At 43.1% G+C, this 24918-nt stretch overlaps 1 protein-coding gene across 1 annotated transcript in view; it reads right to left on the reverse strand.

Moving 5' to 3' along the window:
- Positions 1–974: 974 nt before the first annotated feature.
- Positions 975–24918, reverse strand: part of LOC128886571 (small conductance calcium-activated potassium channel protein) — a 193588-nt gene continuing 169644 nt past the window's right edge. The window contains exons 7-12 of the mRNA XM_054141566.1: positions 20337–20758; positions 17717–17852; positions 14220–14330; positions 10776–10903; positions 10617–10686; positions 975–10194 (exon numbers count right to left, since the gene is read on the reverse strand). Coding sequence (XP_053997541.1) covers positions 9604–10194; positions 10617–10686; positions 10776–10903; positions 14220–14330; positions 17717–17852; positions 20337–20758 — 1458 coding nt within the window. The 3' untranslated portion in view covers positions 975–9603. The remainder of the gene's footprint in view (positions 10195–10616; positions 10687–10775; positions 10904–14219; positions 14331–17716; positions 17853–20336; positions 20759–24918) is intronic.

A 24918-nucleotide genomic window follows, 5' to 3' on the forward strand; every position in this document is an offset into this window, starting at 1 on the left:
TGCTTCTCCTGTGTGTCCTTTCAGCGACAAATAATACAGGATAGAGAGAGAGAGAGAGAGAGAGAGAGGGGGGGGGAGAGAGAGAGAGAGAGAGAGAGAGAGAAACTCGTTAAAAAAGACTATTTCCCCTTAAGTCGTGGTCGCTAGATCACCCTATAGATTAATAGTTAGTACATTACTTAGTAATTTTTTGGTCATTTTACGTAACAATTAGATGGCGACAGCCCGCTAGGTAATATTGGTAAAGATCTTAATAAAGTGTCTGAGAGTTAAAACCGTTTAAACGCTACTGTTATTAATAATAATAATCCATAATAATAATTCATAATAATAACAACAATAGTAAATGATTATACGTGATAATAACGTAGTAATGCTCGTATAAATCGCTCGGAGCATGATTTCTCCGGCAAGTGTTTTCAACTCGTCCTCTTCTTGCGTTTTTTATTTCGTGGCATTTTTTTTTATCACTTGACTGAATTACCGTTGATTCATTGTTTTCAAAGACGACTGATCGAACCGTTTGCGATTTTCAAGTAGCTTCCTGCGCCCGTTTATACTTTTTCACGATCCCCTGAAAACCCTTCTCAGGATTCCATCCCTTAGGATTTTTTCTCGCCCTTCTTCCTTCTGTTTTCAAGAATTTTGTGTAGTTTGGCTATGACAGGACGAAATCAATTGGCGGCTCGAGGTCACCGAGATGCTCCATAGAAATTTCGTCTGAACTCCATTTTTTAAACCTAAACAAAGATCGTTTTCATATGTTACCGGCGTATTGTGAAAATAAGAGTTTCACTTGATTCGCAGTGAGAGAGATGACCTCGAGTAACCGTGATTTTTTTCTTGACCATACTTGATCGTAACAGGAAGAAAGAAACTGAACGACGATCAACGTGTTTCTGTTTGCTATAGTTATGTACAAAGATAGTCTGAATCGTCTTACATTTACGTTTGACTCTTCGTTCGTTCTTGTCTTTTATACTTTTCACGACGATGTCAAATATATTTACTCTATTTCGTTCGCTGTCTATCTTAAATTTCCTTTCCATTTTTCAGCTACAACCCATTCTCATGGCTTGACTGTTGGCGCTTATCGTGACCGAGCACATCGCAACTCAGTAGAACAACTACATATTGTATACTTCCTTGGGAAAAAATGCAATACCGTACAGCACTGAACTCAGGCTCGTTCGCTCGAAACCTATTTCTATCCGACATTTGAAGATGGAAAAACGCAAATTGGTAATTATAAACGAGCATAAACGGAACAAATTCTTAACAGATATTACACAATTTCAAGAAGAGACGAAATTGCGATAGGTGAAATTATTATTCGCAGCGTTCCCTGTTATCAACGTTTAAGGTTTCATTCTTCGTGCATATTACCCAAATATCACTGCGCGTCGCACAACAGGAGGGGAGCATCCAATACATGTTCTCAGCCACGGGGCACGTTCGACTGACGCTCTTCCCGCCCCAGCATTTGCAATCCCGTCGAACGTACAAAATACATATGTACACATACAAAGTACGACAGTTAAACATCAATTAAACATTCGACGAATGTGAAAACATGGCGCGCGAAAGATGCTAGGTCGAACCTGCCGGCTAACGCAAAAGCGCCCTCAACATCTCACGTAGACGTACGTATAAACGCATAAACTCTCTTCGAAACAAAGGCCATAATACACTTTTCAATATATGTATATATATACACTATATACTATAATATCGTGTATATTACATAATATAGTATACACATATGTACAGGTATAAACATACAAATCAATCTCTGCATAGTCAAGGAAGGGACTTGGTCAATCTGAAGCGTTTGCGTTAGTTCGGACAGTTCCACGAAATAGATCTTTGGAACGATATGCTAATCCTTTTACGCAGTGCGCTGTAAACAAAAAAAAAAAAAAATGATTTCCGTCCATCGTCGCGACACAGCTATTTTTGGGCGCTGTTCGAAGTAACGAAAACATTTCAGACGCACAGAGCGTTCCGTTCTATATTCACACACGGTACAGTGTTCTATCTATATTTATATGAATACATGAAGTCGTCAATGAAACAATTTCACTAGGACAATTCACTCGCCGGTTAAGGTCCTTCTCGTGGGATGTCGTACCGAAGCGATCTCCTTCGTCGCGCGGTGTCGTTTTCCAAGAGCACATCTCGCTCTAATGTACAGCTATTGTTCAGAGAAATGTGCGGCAAAAAGCGACTTTCTTGTTTCCCTCTGTTCCATTGTCGCGTTAGTCGGTTCTCTACGCTACGCAATGGCCGTGTCCTAATATTACTTTCCTCGAAAGCTTCGCTTCTTTAGGTCAATTCGATTTGGGAGATGTATTGTAACGAAGACTCTTGTCGAAAGGAAATAACGAGTGGGGTTCGAATCGATAACGTTCTATTTATTCGCGTGTCGTTGGCAGAGAAATGCAACATATTTTACTCGGAAAGTATGGACGTTCGTCGCGTCGATAAAGCAAGAGGTCCTTCCCGCGATCCCTATCCGTGTCCTTCTTTCGCCCAACGATCCCTCGAGCTCGGGCGTGAACGGCTTCGACGACGTATCCGATCGTTAACTACTACAGTCTCATGGAACTATTCGTTACTTAAAGAATATCGTTTATCTCCGAAGGTAGCGTCGCAATTGAAAAACGTTATGTTTCATCGAAATATCGAGAATGCGATTCTTCTAACAACGCGTCGACCGTATCTACGTCTCGTCCTTGCGCCTACGAGGCTAACTCGAAACGGCCAACTCGATACCTCTCGAACCTAGCTGCCCGATCTCTACGTGGGAGGCTAATTTATGATCCAAAGCAACAACGGCACCGATCAGACTAACGAGACCGCTGGACCGTTAACTTTAAATCACCGATTCGCTCGATTAACGGAGGACGATGGCGCGCTCGGAATTCTCTCGAAAATCCCGAAACTCCGTTCGAATAATTGGCGTCCGTGTTGGTCGTGCAAATAATCGCCTCTGTCCGACAGAATCGCGGCTCGACGCTGCATAAACGAAGCACCGCCGGGACTCGTTAACAGCAATCGACGCGAGACTACCTTGTTTTCTGCACCGATTCCCCCCTTTTCGATCACCTGTCCCCGTGGCAGACAGGAGCGAGCGGGTACCCGACATTATGGTTGTTTAAGAACAGGTCCGAGGCACTGGAAGTTCTGTGTTACATACTCGTGCCTCTATTTTAGAAATGTTTGGGGAACCGTGCGTTCTAATAGTCTGGCCAAAGAAAATATCGACGAGTTTCTGATTTCGGTATTATTCTGCCGAGCTTCATTCGACGTAGCTCGGAGGTAGAGAGATTAGTAAGAAAGAAACGAAGGAGTAAGAGAAATTTGTTTCTCTCTGAGTCTACTACAATAAGGACCAAGTACTTTCGTGATAAATAAGTAGAATGAATAAACAGAATTTCTTCTGTATGAATTAACTACAAAATTTGCATTTAATTAGGAGATGAGAGTAGAGGTGGCAGTAGGGGTCAAAAGTCCCAGTCGATTAATTCTTCGGCCAGACAGGTAGCGACAGAGCTGTCCCGGACATGTCCCTCGCGATCACGTGCTTCGTCGATGATCTCGATGATTAACTACAGCTCCCGTATTTAAATATTATAATACTTATAGAATCGGTTTCTATCGCCTAGCGCACCGATATTGCGACTGTTTTTTGTTTTTCAGTTTTTTTCTTTAACTTGGCGTGGTCTTCCTGGCACTATAATGCACTTTTAAGAAATCTATATAAAAATATCGTGTGGAGTTGTGTCCAGTACGTTGAGCCGCGACAGGGAGAGATAGAGGGAGGGAGAAACGTACAGAGGGGTAGGAGATAGAGATGGGCAAAACTTCGATACCGATTTGCTCGATCGAACGGTTAAATTTTTAGTTGCATAACGTTTTTACAAGCCCTAATTTCATCATTCGTTGTTTGATAATCCTATCTAGATGAGAATTTTGTCCATCTCTGGCAATAAACCTCCTCGGGAGAACAGAGGAGCGGCGAGAACAGGAGAACGAGAAACTCGATGGAGGCGTCCAGAGAGGAAGATAGGAGAAAGAAAGGGAATGAGAACGTTGTGACAATTGTGTCATTTTTTTTTTTCTTTTTGGTCCCGTTTCGCGTTTCGGAGTAGCCGCGAAACAACGCTTTCGAAATGAAACAATGACGGACTGGACAAACCCAGGTCCCAACATTTTTCCTCGCGGAAACGAATTTTCGATCATTTCTGAGGGCAGACAAGTCTCTTCGAGTCTCCTTCGTTCTTCTTGTTGCGTGTTTAACTTCGCGTCCAAGTCGTGCTATCTTTCTTCTCTCAAATGTATCGATCCTTTCTCGTCCCCTTCAGACTTCTTTTCTTCCATTTTCAACGAGGAATCGAGTGGTTCGATCTGCCCCCAAAAATCTCGATTACGCGATTCCACGTGTCGATCGTGCGGTTACGGTTTTGCTCCTTCGTTTCTCTGTTGTTCGCTTGCTTGTCTCCACTAGATCGTCGCTCGCGTTTCTCGGAGGTCTGAACATCTTCGGGGTTGATCACGTCGGAAACAACGAATTATACGTCAAACTGCGTGGACAACGTAATATTCTATATTACGTTCGAAATTAATAATATATTACGAAACAATGTGTCACGGAATATCATAATATATTATCAACATATGTGTTTATGCATGCGTGTGTTTGTGTGTATGTGTGTGTTCGCATCAGAGACGGGGAAAATTTATTTGGAATAGTAGGCGACGATTGAAACCAATAGTACAACGGCTTATTAGTGAGGTTTAATTAATATCGGAGTTGATAGATCAATTTTGTATTCACTCAGCGTAAAATATTTTATTCTATAATTCGAATTCTAATTTTAAATTCACGAGTAATGGATAAAAAGTTGATTAAAGTATAATCTAGATAAGGATTTTGCCCATCTCTGGTTTGAGTATGTTCGTTCGTGTTCGTGTGTGTATTTTATTATATGTGTGAATGTTATATATATATTTATATATGTATACTCGGTCGAAGAAATGAATCGCCGCATCGCGATTGATTTCATCGACGCTGTCCGTTAACGTACTCGTTTTCCCCCGATCCGCGTAATCAACTTGAACGCTTGGTATCAATTAACGTAAATTAACTTTATATTCGTACCAACGCGACATGTTCGTAACGGCGGGCTGGCCGAACGTCACGTGACCGAAATTCGGATAGTAATTTTTATCGGATAAATTGCATATCAAAGGTTCTGTACCTTTTGTTTGATATTTTTAATTTTTTGTCTAGATGAAAAATTCGCTCTGCTCTGCAACGAATTCAACGTCTTGGCGCCGTCGACTTCCGGCCGTGTTGCGGTCATCGCAGTCCCACGCGATACGAACACAGGACTGGATAAAATGGCGCCTCGAACAGGAAACGGTGAACGGAACATCTCGGAAGAATGCTCTGCCATGCAGTGTGGTGAGTGAATTTTTTAAAATCTTAATTTGAAAATGTGTAACGCGGAGACTACGAAATCACATGGCACGCGGGAGAAACTAAACTCAGGATTATAAACTAGACGAACGATCTTTTTCTTTTATCGAATTCTATGCACGTTAGAATTTCGTTCATTAAAATCGAAGATAAACCAAATAATGGACTACCTCGTTGAATGAACAAACTGAATTGCAACGTGCACCAGTTGCAGAGTCGGTTCTCTTTATTTACAACTTCCTGTTCGATGCATTGTTCCATCCACTCCTGCTGTCGACGTCAAACATCGTTGACGAATCGATTACTTCCCATTCGTTTAGTCGTACTTCGTTTTAATTAAGCCTATCTCGTGGCAACGGCATGGAGCGTGTGTACAGGATGGTCCGACTGCCTAATCCCGTGGATTTTAATTCTACCGAAAATTATTACAGGGTAACGAAAGTTGTCCAGTAGAAAGGAAGTCGTGCGTTAAAGTATTCGAAGTTTTTCTGTCGCCTCTATGTCAGGGTCAGTTCGGAATTCTCGTTGAGTTCGAGTTTATTTTCACAACATGAAATGTAGACAATGTATTCGAGACGGGTTCGAAACGAATTCGACTACGTATGAATACGTGATTTTCGAGTGACCTAGATCCGTCTCACGTCCTGAAATACCAAAATAGTCTCGGTAAACCTCAGCTCAAGTTTGTCTATCCAACATTAATAAACACAAACTAAGAACCAAAATTGTGTTCCCTTTGCAAAATGTATCACACCCTTTGAATATTTCGGAGAACTTAAAAGAGTCGCTTAAAAGTTACGGTAAAGTGCGTCAAAGGGACCAAAAGAAGTCAACGAAGTCGCGGCATCGATTTTCCAACTTCGAAGCACGAGAAGTCAGGTCAAGGTCATCGAAGGTCACATTCTTGCATCCAGACCGATTTTGCCTGTTTTTTTACTACAGAGAGAAAAAAAGAAATTTCGATTTCTCGCGAACGGCACGCGTTTCGTTCGCAACAATTTTCGATAAAATTAACGTTTACGGTGTTATGCGAGTGGATCACACCCGCGCGAGCACACACACGCGTGCATACCGCTCTGCGTAGCCCGTTTATAAAAAATTTCCCCCATTCGGTGGAAACGTAGCCTTTGTACCCGTGCGCCACGTACATACACTTTGTATACACTAACAATATAATATCCTATGTAACCTACGGACGTTAAAGCGGATAAGATCACTTTGCATTCTCCCTCCATCAGTCCCGGAGATTCACTTCGTGGTCTCTTGGTGGCCCTTAAAGTTCGTCCAGCGTCATTCGTTTTGAAGGGGGGATCGACGATGGGATTTATGCTATCGTTCTCTATTTACATAATTGGTTATGGGAACGCTAACGTCTGAGTTTGTTGTCGCGGTATTTGGAGATTTATTGGGTTCGTGTTCGGTTAATCGTTCTGTGTTGGAAGTTGTCAGAGGCTGTATCGGTAGATGCAGTCACGAAGCGGTGGGATCAATTAATCGTTAACGTGCTAGCTTGAAAGTAGAAATAAACAGGATGTAGCGATGTAAATAAAAGGTAAATGGATTAATGGGAGAATTTATGTATATCGGAAATACCGTCGCTGCTCTGAAACTCTCGTCGGTAATTCCAAGAGAACAACGATGGCTTTAGCATACTAATGGTTCAGAGGATTATCTTAGACATAAGCGCATCGTCCACTCCAAAATAACTCTAACCGGTAGGGTCAACTCGTCGGTAGTTGATCAGCATCTACTTGTTGGTCCTTTCCTCGCGGTCAGGATGTTTATTACCGCGTATTCGTGATCGTATAAAGAAAAGTTTTCAAGATTGACCCATCTGCTGTAACCTTACGCGTAGTTCGAGCCATAAATTTGGGGGATCGATACAAATTAAAAATTGGGCTATCTTGAACTTCGCTTCGTGACTGCGGCTCGCGTTACAGAAACTCGTCACTGGGCTCCTGGCATTGCGTTAAGAGCGCCGAGAAAGAAAGTGTGTAACAATTTCAGCTATCTCTCATTCCATCAGCGGAAACGTAAGAATTAGGTCGCGAAGGGGAGCAAAATAGCGGGACAACCCCGTCCAAGGGTCAGACGTGACCGGGATCGTTCTCCCCGTTGGAGTAACTTAACAATTGTAATTTCAGATGCGTGGTTCGAACATTATCGCGTCCCCGAAACGCGCCTCCGTAATCGTTTTCATGTAAAAGTGCTCATAAAATATTCCGCGGTACATTTTTCATCCCCTTGCCACCGCACGCGATCCGTGAGCGAAAATTAAAACTTACCGACGAGCACGACGCTTCGTGCCGTCACTAATAACGCTAACTTATTCCCTAAAACCGTCGTTAAAGCGTTGGTTCGTCCATGCGTGTTACATCGATGGGAAACCCTGTCGCTCGTTCACCTTAAGAGCCACCCTTGTTCTCGTCGAGGGAGACGTTCTCCACGCGCGTTCCTCCTGGTACGTACACACCTTGTGCCTGTCCGCATTCCTTTCACGAGGTATACAGAGATAAGATGGAGTTCGTGTGTCGAATATATATTTAAATATTAAGAAAAAAGTTTTCAGGCACGCAAGTTGGGCAGGGGAGCAGCTCGCAGCGAGTGGAAGAGGACGCTCGTATCCGTGAGTCCCTCCCTTTTTTCCACGCGGGCCCTCGGGAATCTCTGCGAAACTTGGATCCATCCCCAAGTGCGAGAGATTCCATCTTTCGACGTCTGTGTGTGTGTGTGTGTGTGTGTTGGATTCTTTCTTGATCTTTAGTAGAAGACACAATCAATCGGGAAGAGGATTGGATCCGTTGTTTATGCTACTGCAAGACTTTCGTTTCGCCGCTCGGTTACGGAAGCAGGCGGCTAGTAAGATTGATCGTCGGTGGCTGCGAGACCCGATCCTCCGACTTTCGATGGTTGCGAATATTCGACGCGATCTCTACCACGATTCGTCTGGAGAACCGTTTGCCACGGATCACGCTACGCTCGTAATCCTCGAGTAGTAATTTTATACAATGCGGGCTATGCTTTCAACTATGTACAAATCAAATGTATCAACGAGGCTACACGAATACTCTGAATAATCAGTTACACGTAACGCGACCGTGGTGCCACGGGTCTTCGTTTGCTTGTATTTGACATAGGATAGAAAATCTGTGCTATCGAACTTATGTAACGCGTGGTAGCGAACGCGTTCGAGGGAGAAACGTGGAAAATTAATTTTCAAGTTTGACACGAGGGGGTTCGGAAGCGGCGCGAGTTCATCTTGGCCCAGCTCGGAGATATCGGTGTTGCCGATTCTCTCTAACCTCGCTTTTGTGCCTTTTTATTGATCGACATTAGCGAATATTGATGGTCGGGAATCTACATCCTCAGCTGGAAACCGATTTATCAACAACAAACGGAGTTATGAGGCCATTCGATCCAGGTACTGACCGAGGGCACCGTACATCTATTCTTTCACTTACATATTTCAACATCGCTGTAGAGCTGGGATTGTTTGAATCATATAATATTGTAATATAAAAGCAGTTCAAATAAAAATGAGATCAGAAACGGATCGATGGATTTGAAGAACCTGACGCGTAGTCGTTATTCGAACACCACGAACATATAGAAATTTGACCAGCGAACCACCGAAATATTAGCATATGGAAATACACAAGTGGTCCCAGCTCTCCTCTGGACAGTCTGCAAGAACGTTTTGGTATACGCTGAATATTCTCGCACCTCATTACTTCGGAATCCCTCGTGCAGACCTAGGCCCCAACGGAACCTCATCTTTATACAAAAGACAATAACCCTAAGGGTCATTACACCCGACGAGGTACCAATCTCGCAGCCAACTGGACGTTAAACTACCGTCCACTGAACCCCATAGGTCCAGAAGTACGGTCCACGATATCACGGCGCATCGATGGACCTGATAGAATTTCCTGTTCCCGAGAGAGAGAGAGCGAGAGAGAGAGAGAGAGAAAGATAGAGAGATAGAGAGAGAAAGAGAAAAGTAGAGAGAGAGAGAGAGTGGAGCTAATCGCGTGGGAGGGACTCGAAGATACGCGAGCGTCTAAAAGGGCCCATTGTCGGGCTCCTTAGTAAGAGTGCTGCGGCTGCAAAGACGAGACTCAGCTGTGTGGAGACTTGTCGGAGCCCTGACTGTTGCCCAGTCCCCCCATTCCGGACTGCGAGGTGAGTCTGGTGGCCGACTGCGAAGTCGTCGTGGTGGCCACCGTGGAGTGCGCCAGACTGTGGTGTTTGCCAGTCTCTGGCACCAGGTGAGGCGTACGGCTCGAGACTGGCGGCAGAACTGGACTGACTGGCCACGGGTGAAGGGACATGGTGCTGGGCGCGCTGGGCACGCTCCTCGAGTGCGGCAGCAGCGGCGAATTCGACATGCTGCCCAATGGATGGTGGGCGGACACGTTGCTGCCCGATATGCCCATCGACAGGCTGTTCCCGACGGAGACGCCGCCGACGCCGCCAGTCATCGCGACCGCCGTGTCCGGATGAAGGAAGTTTCGCCGCTGCTCCATTCGCTCGGCGTGCTGAGCGAGACACCTGGTCAGTACCTCCGGCAGTAGTTCCAGTTGACCCTGAAGGCCGGACAGTTTCTCTTCTAGGCCGAGCAGCCGGTCCTCCATGCCCACCAGACGCTCCTCCAAGGCGTCCTGACGCGTACTCATGTCCGAAACGATCTCGTAGACCGTGGTCTGCGTCTGTCGAGTGAACCATTCAGAATTAACCCTTTTTCCCATTGCGTGGAAAATCTGTTCGATGCTCGAGATCTCTAAAACCACAGGTTTCGCGAGCTTATAGTAGACGTATCGATTAGTTCGGTGAAAGAGTTCGTTCGCCATAGAGTCGAAAAGTTATCTCGATTTCGGGATGAATGGATCTTATGTTTTCCTTTTGAACTTTTATGAAATTGATTGGTCGACACTCGACCCCAATAAGCGTGGCTTTATCGAAACAATATGGTTCTTCGTCGAATCTTCGAGCCAGTGGCGAACGGCCTGCAAACGAAGGGTTTGTTCGCGTACACAAAGGGACAATCGATAGAAGCGCGATACGGACAATGTGTCGTCGACGAGACGAATGGGGAATTTAATCGAATTCTAAGTTACTTGGGTGCTGGTACCTTGGCCATGTCGGTGATGGTATTGGCGTTGTCCATTAATTTTCGCTGATCCATCTTCACTTTCCTGAGTCTGAAAGTTTGCATTACGGATGAGGATGTTAATTGCCATCGGTATACGTTGATTATGGGTGTCAATCACGTGTCTGGTATCGGACTTACGCGTATATCGCCAACAGAAATTTACGCTGGTGCGTTCGAACACGTCCCGGATTGACGCGTTTCACAATGCGGGTGTACTTGTAAATTAGCCACGTCTCGCGTAACACGTTCGCCGCGGCGTTTTTCAGCTGAAACAGAACATAGACGCCTCGATTATTCTCCACGTACTATTTTACCCTAGTGGTAATCATTTACAAAAGCACCTCGTTGATTATCACGACTTTAGGATACGTTGCAAAGAACCGAGTAACTTGTTGCTCGTGGTTTCTAAGACGTGCAGCTTTAAAGTATCGCAAGTATTTACGTGATTGGTCGAGTCTACGGCGAGGTGTTAATTTTTGTAAATAATTACGCTCTCGCTGAAGCATATACGGTCGATCGCGACTACTTCCTTCGTGTTGTGGCTCGTATCGAGTAATCGAGTCTCGCTAAATTAATCGTTGAAATTGATCCTTTTCTATCGGTGGCTTTGAAATAGAATTTTTCTAATTCTAATACTTGTCTAAGTATCTTACCTGTCCCTTCCCTCTACATCGCGTGTACAAACATTAAAAATGGAAATACTTACTGCGTTTATCCTTGAATTTATTAATTTGCAAAAAAGAACATTTCATTATTGACAATTAGAAAGTAGGACAAATATCTATGCGCTAAGAACTCATTTGAATAAAATGATTATAAAATCGTTAAACATTCTCCCCGTCCCCGAATAAATATTACATGTTTCGTCGTTTGTTTTCCCACGGTTCGTGCGATTTTCGGAGCTCCTGTAAAAGAATTCGACACGCTTAAATCGCAAAAAAATTCCAGGAAGCAATTCGATCCCAGGAACGCTAATAATTGGAAAATTGTCGGAACGGAGCGATTGGAAACGCGTTTTTCTCGATGAAAAGTGAGACCGCGAACACGAGTTATCGCGAAACCGATAGAGTCGCTGTCTTCTAACCGCACTCAAACCGAGCGCTGTTGCAGGGTGAGTCGCGTGACTTGCCCAGCTCTATTATTTTTGTTGCCAGTGATCCATCCAAATTTGTATATCGTGGTTGACACAGTTTGGTAGGATGTTTAAAATAACGTTTCACTTTTTAAGCATCGCGATATTCCCTATGACGATCGAATCTATGTAGCTTTGCTCGTTCGTCGTCCAGGCTTCTTCATGAAAATGCAAAAAGTAGAAAATCGATCTTTTGATCCGACATTACCGGACTGGCCACTCTGGATTCAGGCAAGTCGCGATCGCACAGTTTCCCCGACATCTCCTCGGTTGAGAGATTCGACAACGATCGCCTGGTTCGATGGACGGATCTGTTAGCTCGTTTGAGCTTCTTTCCCTCATTTTTCAAGTTTTTCACCCGCCGAATGAGGGTTGATGCAGGCTTTGTCTCGTGAGATGCGATTTCCTTGTTCGACGACCAACGGTTGACCCCAGTGAATCGATCGCGACACTCGGACCATCAAGATCGGGTAAAAATGACAATGACACATTAGACGACACGGTCGTCTAGAATCCAGCGCGGAAATACCAGGGGCGTCCCTCGTTGGAAACTCGACGGTAATTGATGTCGACCTTCCTCGTTGCGAATTGTCATTAGCGATTAGCTTTCCTAAGCGAATCCGAGACTTTTTAGAATACAAGGTAGAAACTGGGGCCGCTAGGTCGTTGTGAAAATCGAGTTCCTAGCGATCGGTACCGAGACGATATCGATGTATTAAACAACAATAATAATCGCTCATTTCGCATGATATTAGATATGATTTTGCACCGTGATTAATAGACTGCTGCGTTTACGCGTTCATGGCGTATGCCGATATGAAAAATATACACTAAATGTATGCAAAATGTATGCATTTATGCAAACTGAAGTACTGATATTACTGCATTAATCTATGAAATGTATTCTGTATACGTTTCACGCGTGTCTTCCGTATCAGCATACGCCGTAAAAGCATAAAATCTGCGGTCTAGTAATAAAATTACATAATAGCAGAGTCAGGAATTACAGTAGAGGAAATATAGTTGTGTCGAGGCCACCGTTTGGAATTTTTACATCGAGCCTAAGATTACTTGTCCAAACCTAAATCGTGCATCGCCGTTTCATTACCGATCAGCGAGGACAATAGTTGTTGACGTGAAACGACAAACTACAATTCTGTAGGAAAATTGCAAAAATGATTTGTTGCGAGTAATAAAGCGACCCCAATTTCCACCGATATTACGCGACATTCATGGACACGACAGGCTGAAAGCTTGCAACTGCTTGCTTGTTTCAAGCCCGACGGAATTAATGCGTTCATTTCCGCGACTTTCCAAGAACGTCGCGGGCAATTGAGCAGCGCTGGAACTTAATTGAACTTCGCTTGAAATGATTTATAGCGCTATTTCTTTGATGAGCTTTCCTCGAGCGTTGGTGACACACTTACAATCAGCGAAGCGTGTAACTCTCTGCGTTATTCTAACAATGAAGCGGACGGAGTCGTGTAAAATGATAACAGTGATGATATCAACATAGCTTTGCCATTGCGTATGTGTTTCGTTTCGTTTAGCGTTCGATTATATTTCTGAATGATGCTGATCGTGTCCTGATATCCATCTCTCGCGAGAAGCGTGATGAAGCTTTTCAACCATTCCAAATTCTGATTAGAATTTGAAACATTTTCCGTGGATGAATGTGTTCATCGATAATGGGGAAGTAGATGCGTATGAAAATTCTGATTTTCAAAAGCCAACGAGTCACATCACGAAGAAATCGTATTTGCGGAGATCGATCCGCATCGCTGTACTCATTTTTACCTCAACCTCGAACATGAGTGTTTCTCAGAGACATTGGGCACAAGAACAATAAACACATCGTGCTGGTCACGTGAAAATACAAAATTCGCGAGACTGTCCGTCAACCGTCGTTCACGTAACAACGAAGTAATGCGATCGGTCTGCATTAAAAAATACTATCGTGTTCCTTGAAGCCCTCTCCACGAAACGTGCGTTCCTTTCCAAGCGACGGACTTTATTTATTTGGCTAACAGTTTTCAACCAGAGAAATGTGACGAGAATCGATTAAAAAACAATAATGAACTTAATATAAAAATTAATCGCAAGCATTTACAATATTCTATCGTACTAATTTTCATCGAGAAAACTCTTACCAAGGTATAATAACAAATACAAACATGGTGATATTCAGAGATTGGATCAAATTTCATCTGAATAAAAAAGGCGTTGCAGCCTTTTGGAAACGCACATTTCGCAGAGGAAGGTTCAGGGAACAGGATGGTATTTTCTAAGTCAGGTCGACGTAACCGCGTCGCTTGTTACGTAATCGGCAGTTAAAGGACAGTCCACGAATAATATTGTCAAACACCACGGTCACAGGAGCGGTAGCAGAACACGTACGTATAGCTTAAGGGAAGAATCCTCGCAAGGATCTACGAGCGGCTGCGTCTTACCCTTTTCGTTAATTGCGTATCCATCATAAAGTTATGAACGTGCTTCTCCGCCCTTGTGAGCTCGAGCTTCCTGGAAACAACCGCCACCAGCAAGGCCGTGCATCCGGCGCCCTAAAAACACCGTGAAACGTACCTGTGAACTCGAGGCTATCCGATGTACATTTAATTACGAAACTAGCAGCCGCGCTAATTACGAACTAATTTAATAGAATCTTCCAAGTTCCCCGGTAGAACCGTCCGTAAACAAGAAATAGACTGGGTACGATACGTCGCCGTATTCGTGCGCAGTCTGTCGCGATAATCATTTCCTAATCTCTCTTGCGTTTCCATTCATTGATCGAATTCTCATTTAGCGATTGTTCGAACCCTCGAAATTTAAATTAAATTTTATACAAAAATGATAGATTTATCATTGCCGCTGTTTCGTTATTGATAGCAAATGGAAATTGCGTTTCTTTTAATGTACGTGATATTCGTAGTGAAAGTATGGCAAAATGATTATTGGTTAGTTCGAAATTAAAGCGAGGCGATACGATTGAAGTGATACGATTATTTAAAGGATTGAAAATTAAATTTTATTTATCGCAGAATGATCGCTTTATTACGCTGCAGCTGTTTCATTGATAGATGACGGGCCTTGCGTTGTATTAAACGATACGTGATATCGCTCGTGAAAAATATGGTTAGATAAAAATGCGTCGGTAGAAGCTTAAATGATCTGATATTGAAGAGGAGCTATTAATGTATTCCTACTCCAAATAAGCGAAGTCAATTACTTTATTCCTATATAAATCCTTCGTTGTTTTTGCATTTCCTTCATTAACGAAGGATGGCGAGTACCTTGTAACTTGTACTTTGAAAAAGTACCGATACACTCGTTAAACGAAATTAAAGTGGTTAGGTCGGGGTTAGGTATATAAAGTGATACCCTACAGCTCTCGGTGCACTTTCATTTCGAGCAACTAAAATCGATAATGATGATTTCGTTACATCTCCTATAGTTCACCCATTTTCAGAGAAATTTATGTTTCACTTTTTAAAAGTCCGAAGGTATTAGTCGAAGGTAATTAAAAGAATTAAAAGTGGACGCTACTGCATGCCGAATAGTTAGGTATCGAACGATATTATCTCAAATATTTCTCGTCGCTTGGCAAGCCTGAGAAAACGTGTACTTTTCTCAGTGCCTGATTTCCTCGATGATGATTCGATCAACCATTGCATTTCTACCCTTATCGTCGAGTTGATCCTCTTAGGGAAACCTTTTCAGCTCATTACAAGTACCGTTCTTTCATTTTCCACGTCGCAAATAACGAAGTTCCCCCTTTAACGGATTACTTTGCCTCAATTAGAGACAGATTTCTCCCTTCCCAGCCACCGACTAAAATCATATTCGTGCTGCGACGCTCGGTCTCCCAGCAGATGCATAATCCGCGTCTCTTAGAGGGAACCGCAGCCTCCAATGGAATGCAAACGCGACGACAACACCGATTCGCCAGCAGTATTCGCTTCTCCGGGCGATATCGCAACGAATTTCGAGGAAAATCGAATGGGATTTCGACGCAGAGTGATTCTTAGAAGGCAAACACTTCGGGACAAACAGTTTTTCCGTATCCGTTCGCAGTTTGTGCACGCAGACGATGCTCTTCGATCTGGATCGCAGTACACAGTCAGGAGAATATCCAACGACCTTTTACCGCTGAATCGATCAGCCGTAGTCTTTTTCATAATTTATTTAGTATCGTATAGATATCGTATAAACGTTGTATACATAGAATTGGCTACAAAAAACTAAAGCCTTAACATAGTAGGCAATGTTTCTGTGTGCGTACACTTAGGTCTCGTTATGATGATATTTCTAGTAGCATCGCATGCGCTAGCTTGGTCTGTAACAGTCAGTCTGAAAAGTGTATTTTCAGTTGATCGAGACGGGTTCATACATGTCTACAATTCTAAGGTATTCTACACATCTAGGGGTCGCTAAAAGGCATGCATCGATTTTACGTCGAGTATTCACAGCGATTTCGAGCTAGGTGGATGCGTAAAATTATGTAAATAAAAATCCGCGGTGACGGTATTCTCGTATTTAGAGGATTCCAGATGTCACGAACAATTTCTATTCGATTACGATAGGAAACGAAAATTCTCTATTCTCTAAGCTGATCAGTCGCTTCGTAAGAATCACCCTGCGCAGGGATGCGAACACTGGCACGACGTAAGCTCTTTTTGAAGACTTCCGGCCGGAATTTCACAGAAAATCGACCAAGACCGCGACTAAATTAGATTACGATCCACGACTGCGAGGCCCAAATCGACGAATTAGCATAGAACCGGAAGTGCAATAACAATAAGGATTCAGCGTATTCCCAACGGGACGATTAGACTCGCTGTGTAACGTTTATCGTGACGAAGTGTCGCTCCAAGTGCATCGTAACTACCACTTGGCGCAATGCTGTGGTCGATAGTCCTTAGCTTCGACGTGCATCGTGCATAAAATGTGCTGAATTCTCTCTTGCTCGAACTGTTTTAGGTTCCCATAAATTCGAACACGAACCAGCTCGATTAAACAAATACATATTTACAGAAGGGAGGTCTCCGAATTAAACTTCGGGGAAGTCCGGCGTTGATGCATTCTACTCATTTTTTCGAGTTCCAGGTTCTACTCTATTTAAAAAAAAAAAAAAAAAAAAAAAAAAAAAAAAAAAAAAAAAAAAAAAACGAAATAAATATTTTGCCCAGGATAAATTGAGAACAGACAATTACGTGAAAGCACATATCCAAACAGCTATGTCTGTCGACATCGTGTGAAACATTGGCAATTCGTTCGTTTAATATTTCTTTAATGTTTGTCGAGTACGATATCGATTCTCATGCACATTCCAGGATTTTTAATCTATTCCATCTAACGTATTGTATTTAAAAACTGAAAATAAATTTCTCATATTGGGCGAATCAAGATGTACAAAAAATTCTGTAAAAGCACACAACATCGATACATTTGATAACCACATATATATATATTTAATTCTCGTTCGCTGTAATATTGAATTCGACGTAAGTTCAAGTATTTGACCGACTAACCCGTTTCGTTTAATCTGTTCAATAAGTGAAACCAGTATCTTCCAGAGGGTAAATTAAAATGTAGGAAAAAGTAATGGGGCAAGCTTTATGAGAATGGTCAAATGAGCCGTTCATTACACAAATCGATCAACTCCACAAAACAAAAAATTCAGAAATCCAACGAAACAATGTGCATTGTTTTTTAAAATTCTCTTTATAATATGAACTCAAATAAATATCGCAGAACGCATAAATGTAGATGTAGCTTACAATTTTTATGTAAATGGGGGAGTTGATCGATTTATACAGCGAACGGCTCAAATAATAATGTGTGTTGATTATCAACGCTTCTTGTAAACAAATGGTCTCAATAGCAGCAAGCAGGAGGTGCGCACAAATTTCGCGGGAATGGCCGTGTTAAACTTTGCGTCTTGTCTTACCATTAATCCAGTTGAAACGGCTATACCTCGACCGCAGTACGTGTTGGGTACGATGTCACCGAAACCGACGCTCAGAAACGTGATGGAAATGAGCCACATGGCATTAAGGAGATTCGCGTGCTCCTCGTCGTGGAACCTAGCGACACAGGAGAGAAAACAGAGTGAGACATTAGAGGATGTTCGTGCGAGCGCTACTGGAAATAATCGTGCATCCTCTCTGCTAATTGTGACATCCTGCAACAAGAAGCAGGTCAGTTTCTTCGCGATCTCGGGTCTGATCCACTGTCATTAAAAAAAACTACGAGCGAAGCGTGTTCAAGGTTCTTAGCCACCCGCTTAATTACCCCGTTCGTTTCGCCAAGTTTCTTCCGAGTTTCTTTTTTAGCGAGTAGCTTTTTTTAATATCAGAATAATTACTTTCGAAACTTTACGAAGACGCTGGATTACTTTCAAAATACATAAATTAGAGTTATGGTGTACGCTTCGAAGCTTTCAGTTGTCTGTAAATATTTATAAGATTGTCGGTCGTGAAAAGATTCCAAACTTCCTTTTTGAATTCGTTACTCTAACACGGTTGAAGTCATTTAACGATGCGAATAGATGTTCTGAATTATACATTCGAGGAGTCAGCAGTCCAACAAAGCAAGATCGTAAGAAATTTCATGCTACTGGCGTAAACCTCCGGCTGTGTAAACCCCGACGAACGCCCTTGCAACAAACGAATACGCACAAACGCGCAAACGCTTTAATAACATCAGCTCGAGGGTGGATTAAATTTGCAACCCTCGAACCCTGAGTTCTTCCTCGAATCGTCCCGGCCAATCTCGTCGGATCGTCTCATCCGAAACGGCGTTATAAATTCCCAAGATTTTCATCCAGATCGCGAAATCAGGAAGTTCTTCCCCAGAGCTGGAAACTTCCGGAAACGAGGAAAGGGAGTCGAGCGGTGGAAGCTGGCCCGACAATACAGCTTCGATAACTGATTGAAGATTCAACGGGTTCTTTTATCCAGCCGATTGAACGGAACTTCCTAGTCGACGTCTCATTTAACCCTCGAAAGGTCGACGCTTTGCCAGCGATCAAGTAAACGAATTTAGGATCACTTCGACTTGCAGACAAAATTCCGTTCCAACCGTCACAATACTTATTATAGATATCACATTGAAAGTTGAGTTAAGAGATCTACTATCTGGATTCACGGAGCCAATCTTCAAAATTATGAACTCGTCTCAAAAGAACCGAGTGCCAAAAATCACGTCCATCGTTTATTAAGAGTTGGACGCAGACACGAATTCTCCTTGTGGTTCCTACGAGTGAGAACTTTTCGACCCGTGAAGGAAGAACGCGGAAATGGTTCCAGGTCGAAATGACCTCCTCGATGGAGGGTTAAGATTGGAAGATCGGAATGCGTCCATTCGTTGCGGAAGGTGAAAAAGAAACAGAGGTTTTATCGTGGCTTAGAACGGCGGAGGAAAGAATCTCGATGATCCGTGATTACTAGCGCGAAAGAGCAGCGAACTCTTGTATTGGCTCGCAAGATCGATCGTCCTTAGGCCCTCAGCGATTCCCTAAATCGGCCGTGCTATTTGCGGGAGAATTTAATTATACGCGGTCCAGCAATCCCGGCCCCGTAGTAAATCCTCTATCGCCGTATTAACAGCGAGTCTCCGATCGTCCGATATTCGCTCGGGGAAGATTTATGCCTTTGTTCTGGGAACATTTGCTTCCTGGCACTGCTAATACTAACGACGAGACTGACAAGAAAGTCATTAATAAAAGGCGTTGGATTCGATTCGTGCACAAGGCTTATTTAAATTCCAATATGAAAATAAAATATTATAGTTGATTAGAGTATTTATGATTGGGTTCCGATCGTGACATTTTCTGGCGTAGATAGAATATATGCTATCCCTTGTCTGTCCGTTTTCAAATTAATCATTTCCATGCGTTACGTCACTTTCATTCCATTCACTTCATCACACGCGATAAAATCATATGTCACGAACGTCACACACAGGATATCCGAATAGAGGAAGACCTCCTTAACATGTTTGGCATTATTAATTCAGTATCAGAGAAGCCGTGCTACTCGAACGAACTATTCGATGATATATTTAAGGACGAGTTGCTGCCACTTAAGCTGCTCCCGGAAAATGGAACATCCTGTACACAGCGTTCACTGTTCTTTCGTTTCGCTGAAACGTCTACCACAGACTCGTAGATCAGTTTCTCTTTAAAATGAAGTTGCCTGTAAGTATTCTTCACTTTCGATTCGAAACGACCTAGTTTAACTCACAAAGGAAACAGGACAATGGAAAGGTTAAAAATAAACCAAGTATCCATCGAATAACAGCCACTCGCTCAACTTTCGCCATCCGATTCCAATGGGAATTGGTTCTTTAAGAACTAAAGATACCCACGTCCACGCATTTGTCATTGGTGCAAAAGATATAGGATATTCGAATGTTATACGAAGCGATATAGACTCCGCTACCGCGTAGTTTGTTTCCCGATATACAAAGTTCTATATCTGTTAGGTCTTTTACCTGTAGTAGCAATAAAGGCCCAAGGAACATACAACACCAAAGAATGATCAAACGTCTATTCCATGATTTCTTACCTCTCGCACTGACGCAACGTCCAAGAGGCGATGATCCATAACGAGACCATGAAGACGAGCAACACGGTGCCCGGGCAGATGGTCATCAGGGTCTTCAGGACGAACCTAGTGTTGAAGTTAATACGATTCAAGGCCCCTATGCTGCGCGACGAGGCGTCGGTGAAGAGCTTCGAGTGCAGCAGCATCACGCGACAGATGAGGTAGAGTCTGAAGAACATCGGCAGCGAGAGGGTGACGTCGTACGGCACCCATATGGAGCCAAAGTCGCCGCCCTTGTTCGCCAGCTTGGTCGTCCATAGGAAGTAGTGCTCCCCTGGGATCGGGTGGATCGCGCAGATTACCAATTCGATCGTAATCTGCCCGATCCTCTGCCAGGTCATCGCGATCCGCCAATCGTCTGCGCAGTTATCGATCATGAACAACTGTCGGCAGAAACAATAATTCGTTACTCGTTATTCGTCGACCGCTACGTTGTATTTTGTGTCGGAGGACGTACAGTAATTCGATAGCATTTAATCGAAATATTTAAACGAAGAAAAATTTCATTCGCTGTGATGGAATTGACGGGGCAAAGTGTGTATACTAGCTTATAATTGGAGGCGTTCTATTTACTTTTGGCATTACCGTCGATGTTTTCGTGAAAATGATAACGGTGCCGGTTAAACAAACTGAAAGTGCGTTTAATTTTGAACTTAATCGTTAAATATATATTTATGAACCGAGGTTTCATGGTATTCGGAGGTTTGTTGAAATTTATTAAATAATTTATTCCAGTCCGTGAATCTCTCTTAATAGAGAATGAGATTGCGTTGCATTGAATTAAGTCGATTATCGAATGTTACCGAATAACGGTGTAGAAATCACGGTAACAATGTTACGGGCAGCGTATGAATAATTATCGATTCACTCGGTTCAATGTTAACAGGAATTTCAGTTATATAATTTCTGTTTATCGTTGCATACCGTTGAAACGAAAGACTAGAATATACCTTACTAAAGCAACGCAGAGGTGCATTAAATTGAATACCAAGTCTGTAGTAGAATGTATCTTCTTACGAGTGGGACAAGCGATAAGAAATAGTGTCCACATGCAAAAATAAATGCGAAATATGGAATAAAATTTCTTTGTACAAGGCTTCGTTTTCGAGAAAATAGATTTCGAAGTAGCTTAGGGCGCGCATTCGGGTTCTACTCCGATTTTGTTCAACGTTTCTTGTTATAGATGTGCTCGTTACAAAATAAAATTGTAATTAGGTTCAAATTTTTATTAAAATACTTGAGATACGTTAAGCTAAACATTCCGATAGTCCTTTAACAATGTTTTTGGTATCACAGCAATTTCGTCTGGCTGGTTCGACAAAGATTCTGTTTAGCTGTATCTCACAAAGAACCTCTACTCCATGGTATTATTTGTTACCGATATTTTTCCCGCGTCGCTGAAGGTGAGATCCGGCGGCTTTGAATAGGATTATCATAATACACCAGTGGCGCGCCACTCTTGCGAAAATGCGTGGCTGGCGTAGATAAGTTGCATTATTTATACGCTGTCGCGCTGCCATCGTTTCTCAAGCTTTCGTTTCTCTATCGCAAGTTCATGGTGACGTTACATCTTCTTTTACTCTCGTGAACACCATCCGATGGCGTTGCTACTTTAAATATTCATCCATTATTTCAGATACAGTTTCGAAATACTGCTCATTGTTCAAGAGATATTTTGGGGCGAAGAATGAATTATATACAGTCTGAACCAAAGAACATTTTTCATGCAAATAAGCTTACCTCTGTCGTATATCTTACGAAAGCCTATCGGAATATAATTTTATAATATAAAGACGAAATCGTTCTAGACAAAAAAAAAAAAAAAAGAAGTAACCCGACATAGTTCACGAATCATCCACGCGAACGGAATAGGAAAACGTCAATCGTTATCCAATAACAAAATCAATTTCGACACCCATGAATGGGATCCTTGAAAAGCTTTTAAACAAAAAACGGGACTCGTGTTGCTACGGTATACAGCGGGAAGCACTGCGGCGTGCAGTTAAAAAGCTCCTGTAACGTTCAGCGAAATCGGAGACCGGGCGACAAAGCCGTACCGCGTTAACAAAGAGACCAGAGTCCGCTTCTACAATAAATTCGAAAGGGCGCGGACGGATGGGACGATACCTCGTAAAGTCGCGAAAGTATCGCGACTCGTGTGTTTTACGAGAGATAATTCGTTGGATGGAGCACACACCGCGAAATCCTGAGATAGCAGCCGCGGTTTATAGTCCCTTCTGCACCGTATCAATAAAACGAATTGCAGCAGCCTCGAAGAGATCCTAAAGGACTCGCTAAGGTGTCGGAAGTCGAGTCCGTATTTCTTCGCTTCTTCGCGACTCGATTCCACCCATGGCGCGTTCTGCATTTTACAGTACGCTTCGCGATTCGCCTTTGCTCTCTACTTGCTATCGTCACGGAGAAACACTATAACCTTTCGTCATTTTGTAGAATTTTCAACGCAGTTATTATTAACAGCGTCGTCCATACTTTATTTTTCTTACATTCCCTTTGTCCACTGAAACGAGTAATTAACCATGGTTTTATTTTGTAAAGTGCACGGTAACATGACAGTTATGACTTGGTCAACTGTGGAGCTGTGGACCTCGAGTTCGTTAACCATACCGGGATTATCTGGGCTGAGCCAGTAAAAGGCAGGAAGTTCAAACTGGAGATGAACATTTTCATGTTCTCCAAACAGCATGGCGGAATATAGCGAATGATTTCATGAAAAGATTACTTGGAAATACCCTTAGAGAAATTGCAGCCACTCCGAGAGCGAAAGTAGGCCACATTAAATATTGATTTTAATGAAAATTAATTGAATCTCTCACGAGACAGGTAACAGTTCTTGGATCAACTAACAAAATATTAGCGGACGGTTGGTGGTTTAAAGATTCCAGAACAATTCCAGTAAATCAACATTTACACCGTAAATGTAGCCTACCTGCGACAACGTAAAAGTCATCCTTATTCGAATGAAATACAAGTTACTCGAGTCTCGAGTGAGTGCAAGAAGTTACATTAATTATCCCTCGATCAGCCGTGTACTCGCGTCGATTAATCTTCTGTCAGGCTTCCTTGTTTCATTATCATTCTTCGCTTCTTAATTTATCTACTCTTCCGATGATTCTCCACAACGTATCTCAATCAGTCAGTGAATACTTTTCATTTAGATTTATATTCAAAAATTCTGCCTATTCGATCGAATTTGAAAAGTGTTTGATCGTTCAGGAAACGCTCGATAAGCCCCATCGACGAGTTAATTTCACTCGAGCGAAGTACTTCAAGGGCAAATAGTGTCCCGACACTCTATTAGAATAGTTAAACTTTTTCGCGGGGTTGGATACGCGCGGCAATTCGCTAATAACGAGGGGAAACTCGGCCAGGGTGGCGGGAACGTTCCGTGGAATCGAAAATCAATAAATCCGCCGCGACAGAGCGCGGAACAACCATGCATCACGCTCTGGACTCTGCCGGAGCTGGGATTTCTGCGTCGATCAACACGCTGATCGTTCCCTCGAGGACAACCCTTTCGTTTCGACGTGCAGTCAGGTGAGCTTGGCGAATCTGCGCATGCAAATCGTTGATAAACGACAATCAACAGGTGCTGAAAGGTCAACGGGCTATTAGGCTCGAATCCAAGCATTGTTATTGCGAGACCTGCACTCGCTGGTCCCCTACTCGCATTCGTTAACGAGAGATCTGTGAACCTTCCGTTCCTTTAAAGCCGATCACGGCTGCTGGAGAGCGTTCGAAGCAGCAACTCGATTAGGGTGGGCAAAGCGACTGGAAGATCTTACTGCGACACTTACTCATCGTCGCAACACGATAGAGCGACGACTTCATTCCGATCGTTCCTCGCGCAATCCCCGAAAACTGTCCAAGTTATTATACTGTCATCCGGGAAAGCGCTCCCGATGCAGACGCGCGCGGTGCCATGTGAAATCGAGAGATATTCTCCCATGACACACGCCGTGTCACGAGCCTTCGGCGTCATCTCGAATTTCCAACGAAAATATCGGGAGACAGGCTGATATCGGAATGAAATCGAGTGGGAACCGGGGGTGCTATCGTTTTTTCAATACGGTGAACGTCGAGGTCGTTACGTCCATGACAACGGGTGCTCGGGGAGCTACGTTAACGGCGATAACATTTGCTCTCGTACTTCTCGCGAACGAGGATAATGCCTCCTTTGTTGCGCCAGGGAAACGAGACCTTCGAGAGCATGATGAGCGCCGTGGCCATCATGCTCATTTTCGGCATCTAGATCAGATCTGCGATCAAGATACACGGCAGGGCTTGAAACGGGTTATATATTATTCGCTTTTATACTCAACGTTAACGGAGAAGCCTTCAGATTTAATTTATACGTGACCTTAAATAAAGTGATTAAAAAGAAAAAAAAAAATTTACTGTAAAAACATCGTTTCTTTTACGTCAGAGATCTCGGTAAAATTACTTTGATAAATCGATCGAGTCGTTCCTCGTAACAACACGCATCAATTTTAATTTTCTCTACACCCCGGGGACTGTCTCCGTT

This window comes from Hylaeus anthracinus, unplaced genomic scaffold, assembly GCF_026225885.1.
Source record: "Hylaeus anthracinus isolate JK02 unplaced genomic scaffold, UHH_iyHylAnth1.0_haploid 11985, whole genome shotgun sequence".
Classification (NCBI taxonomy): domain Eukaryota; kingdom Metazoa; phylum Arthropoda; class Insecta; order Hymenoptera; family Colletidae; genus Hylaeus; species Hylaeus anthracinus.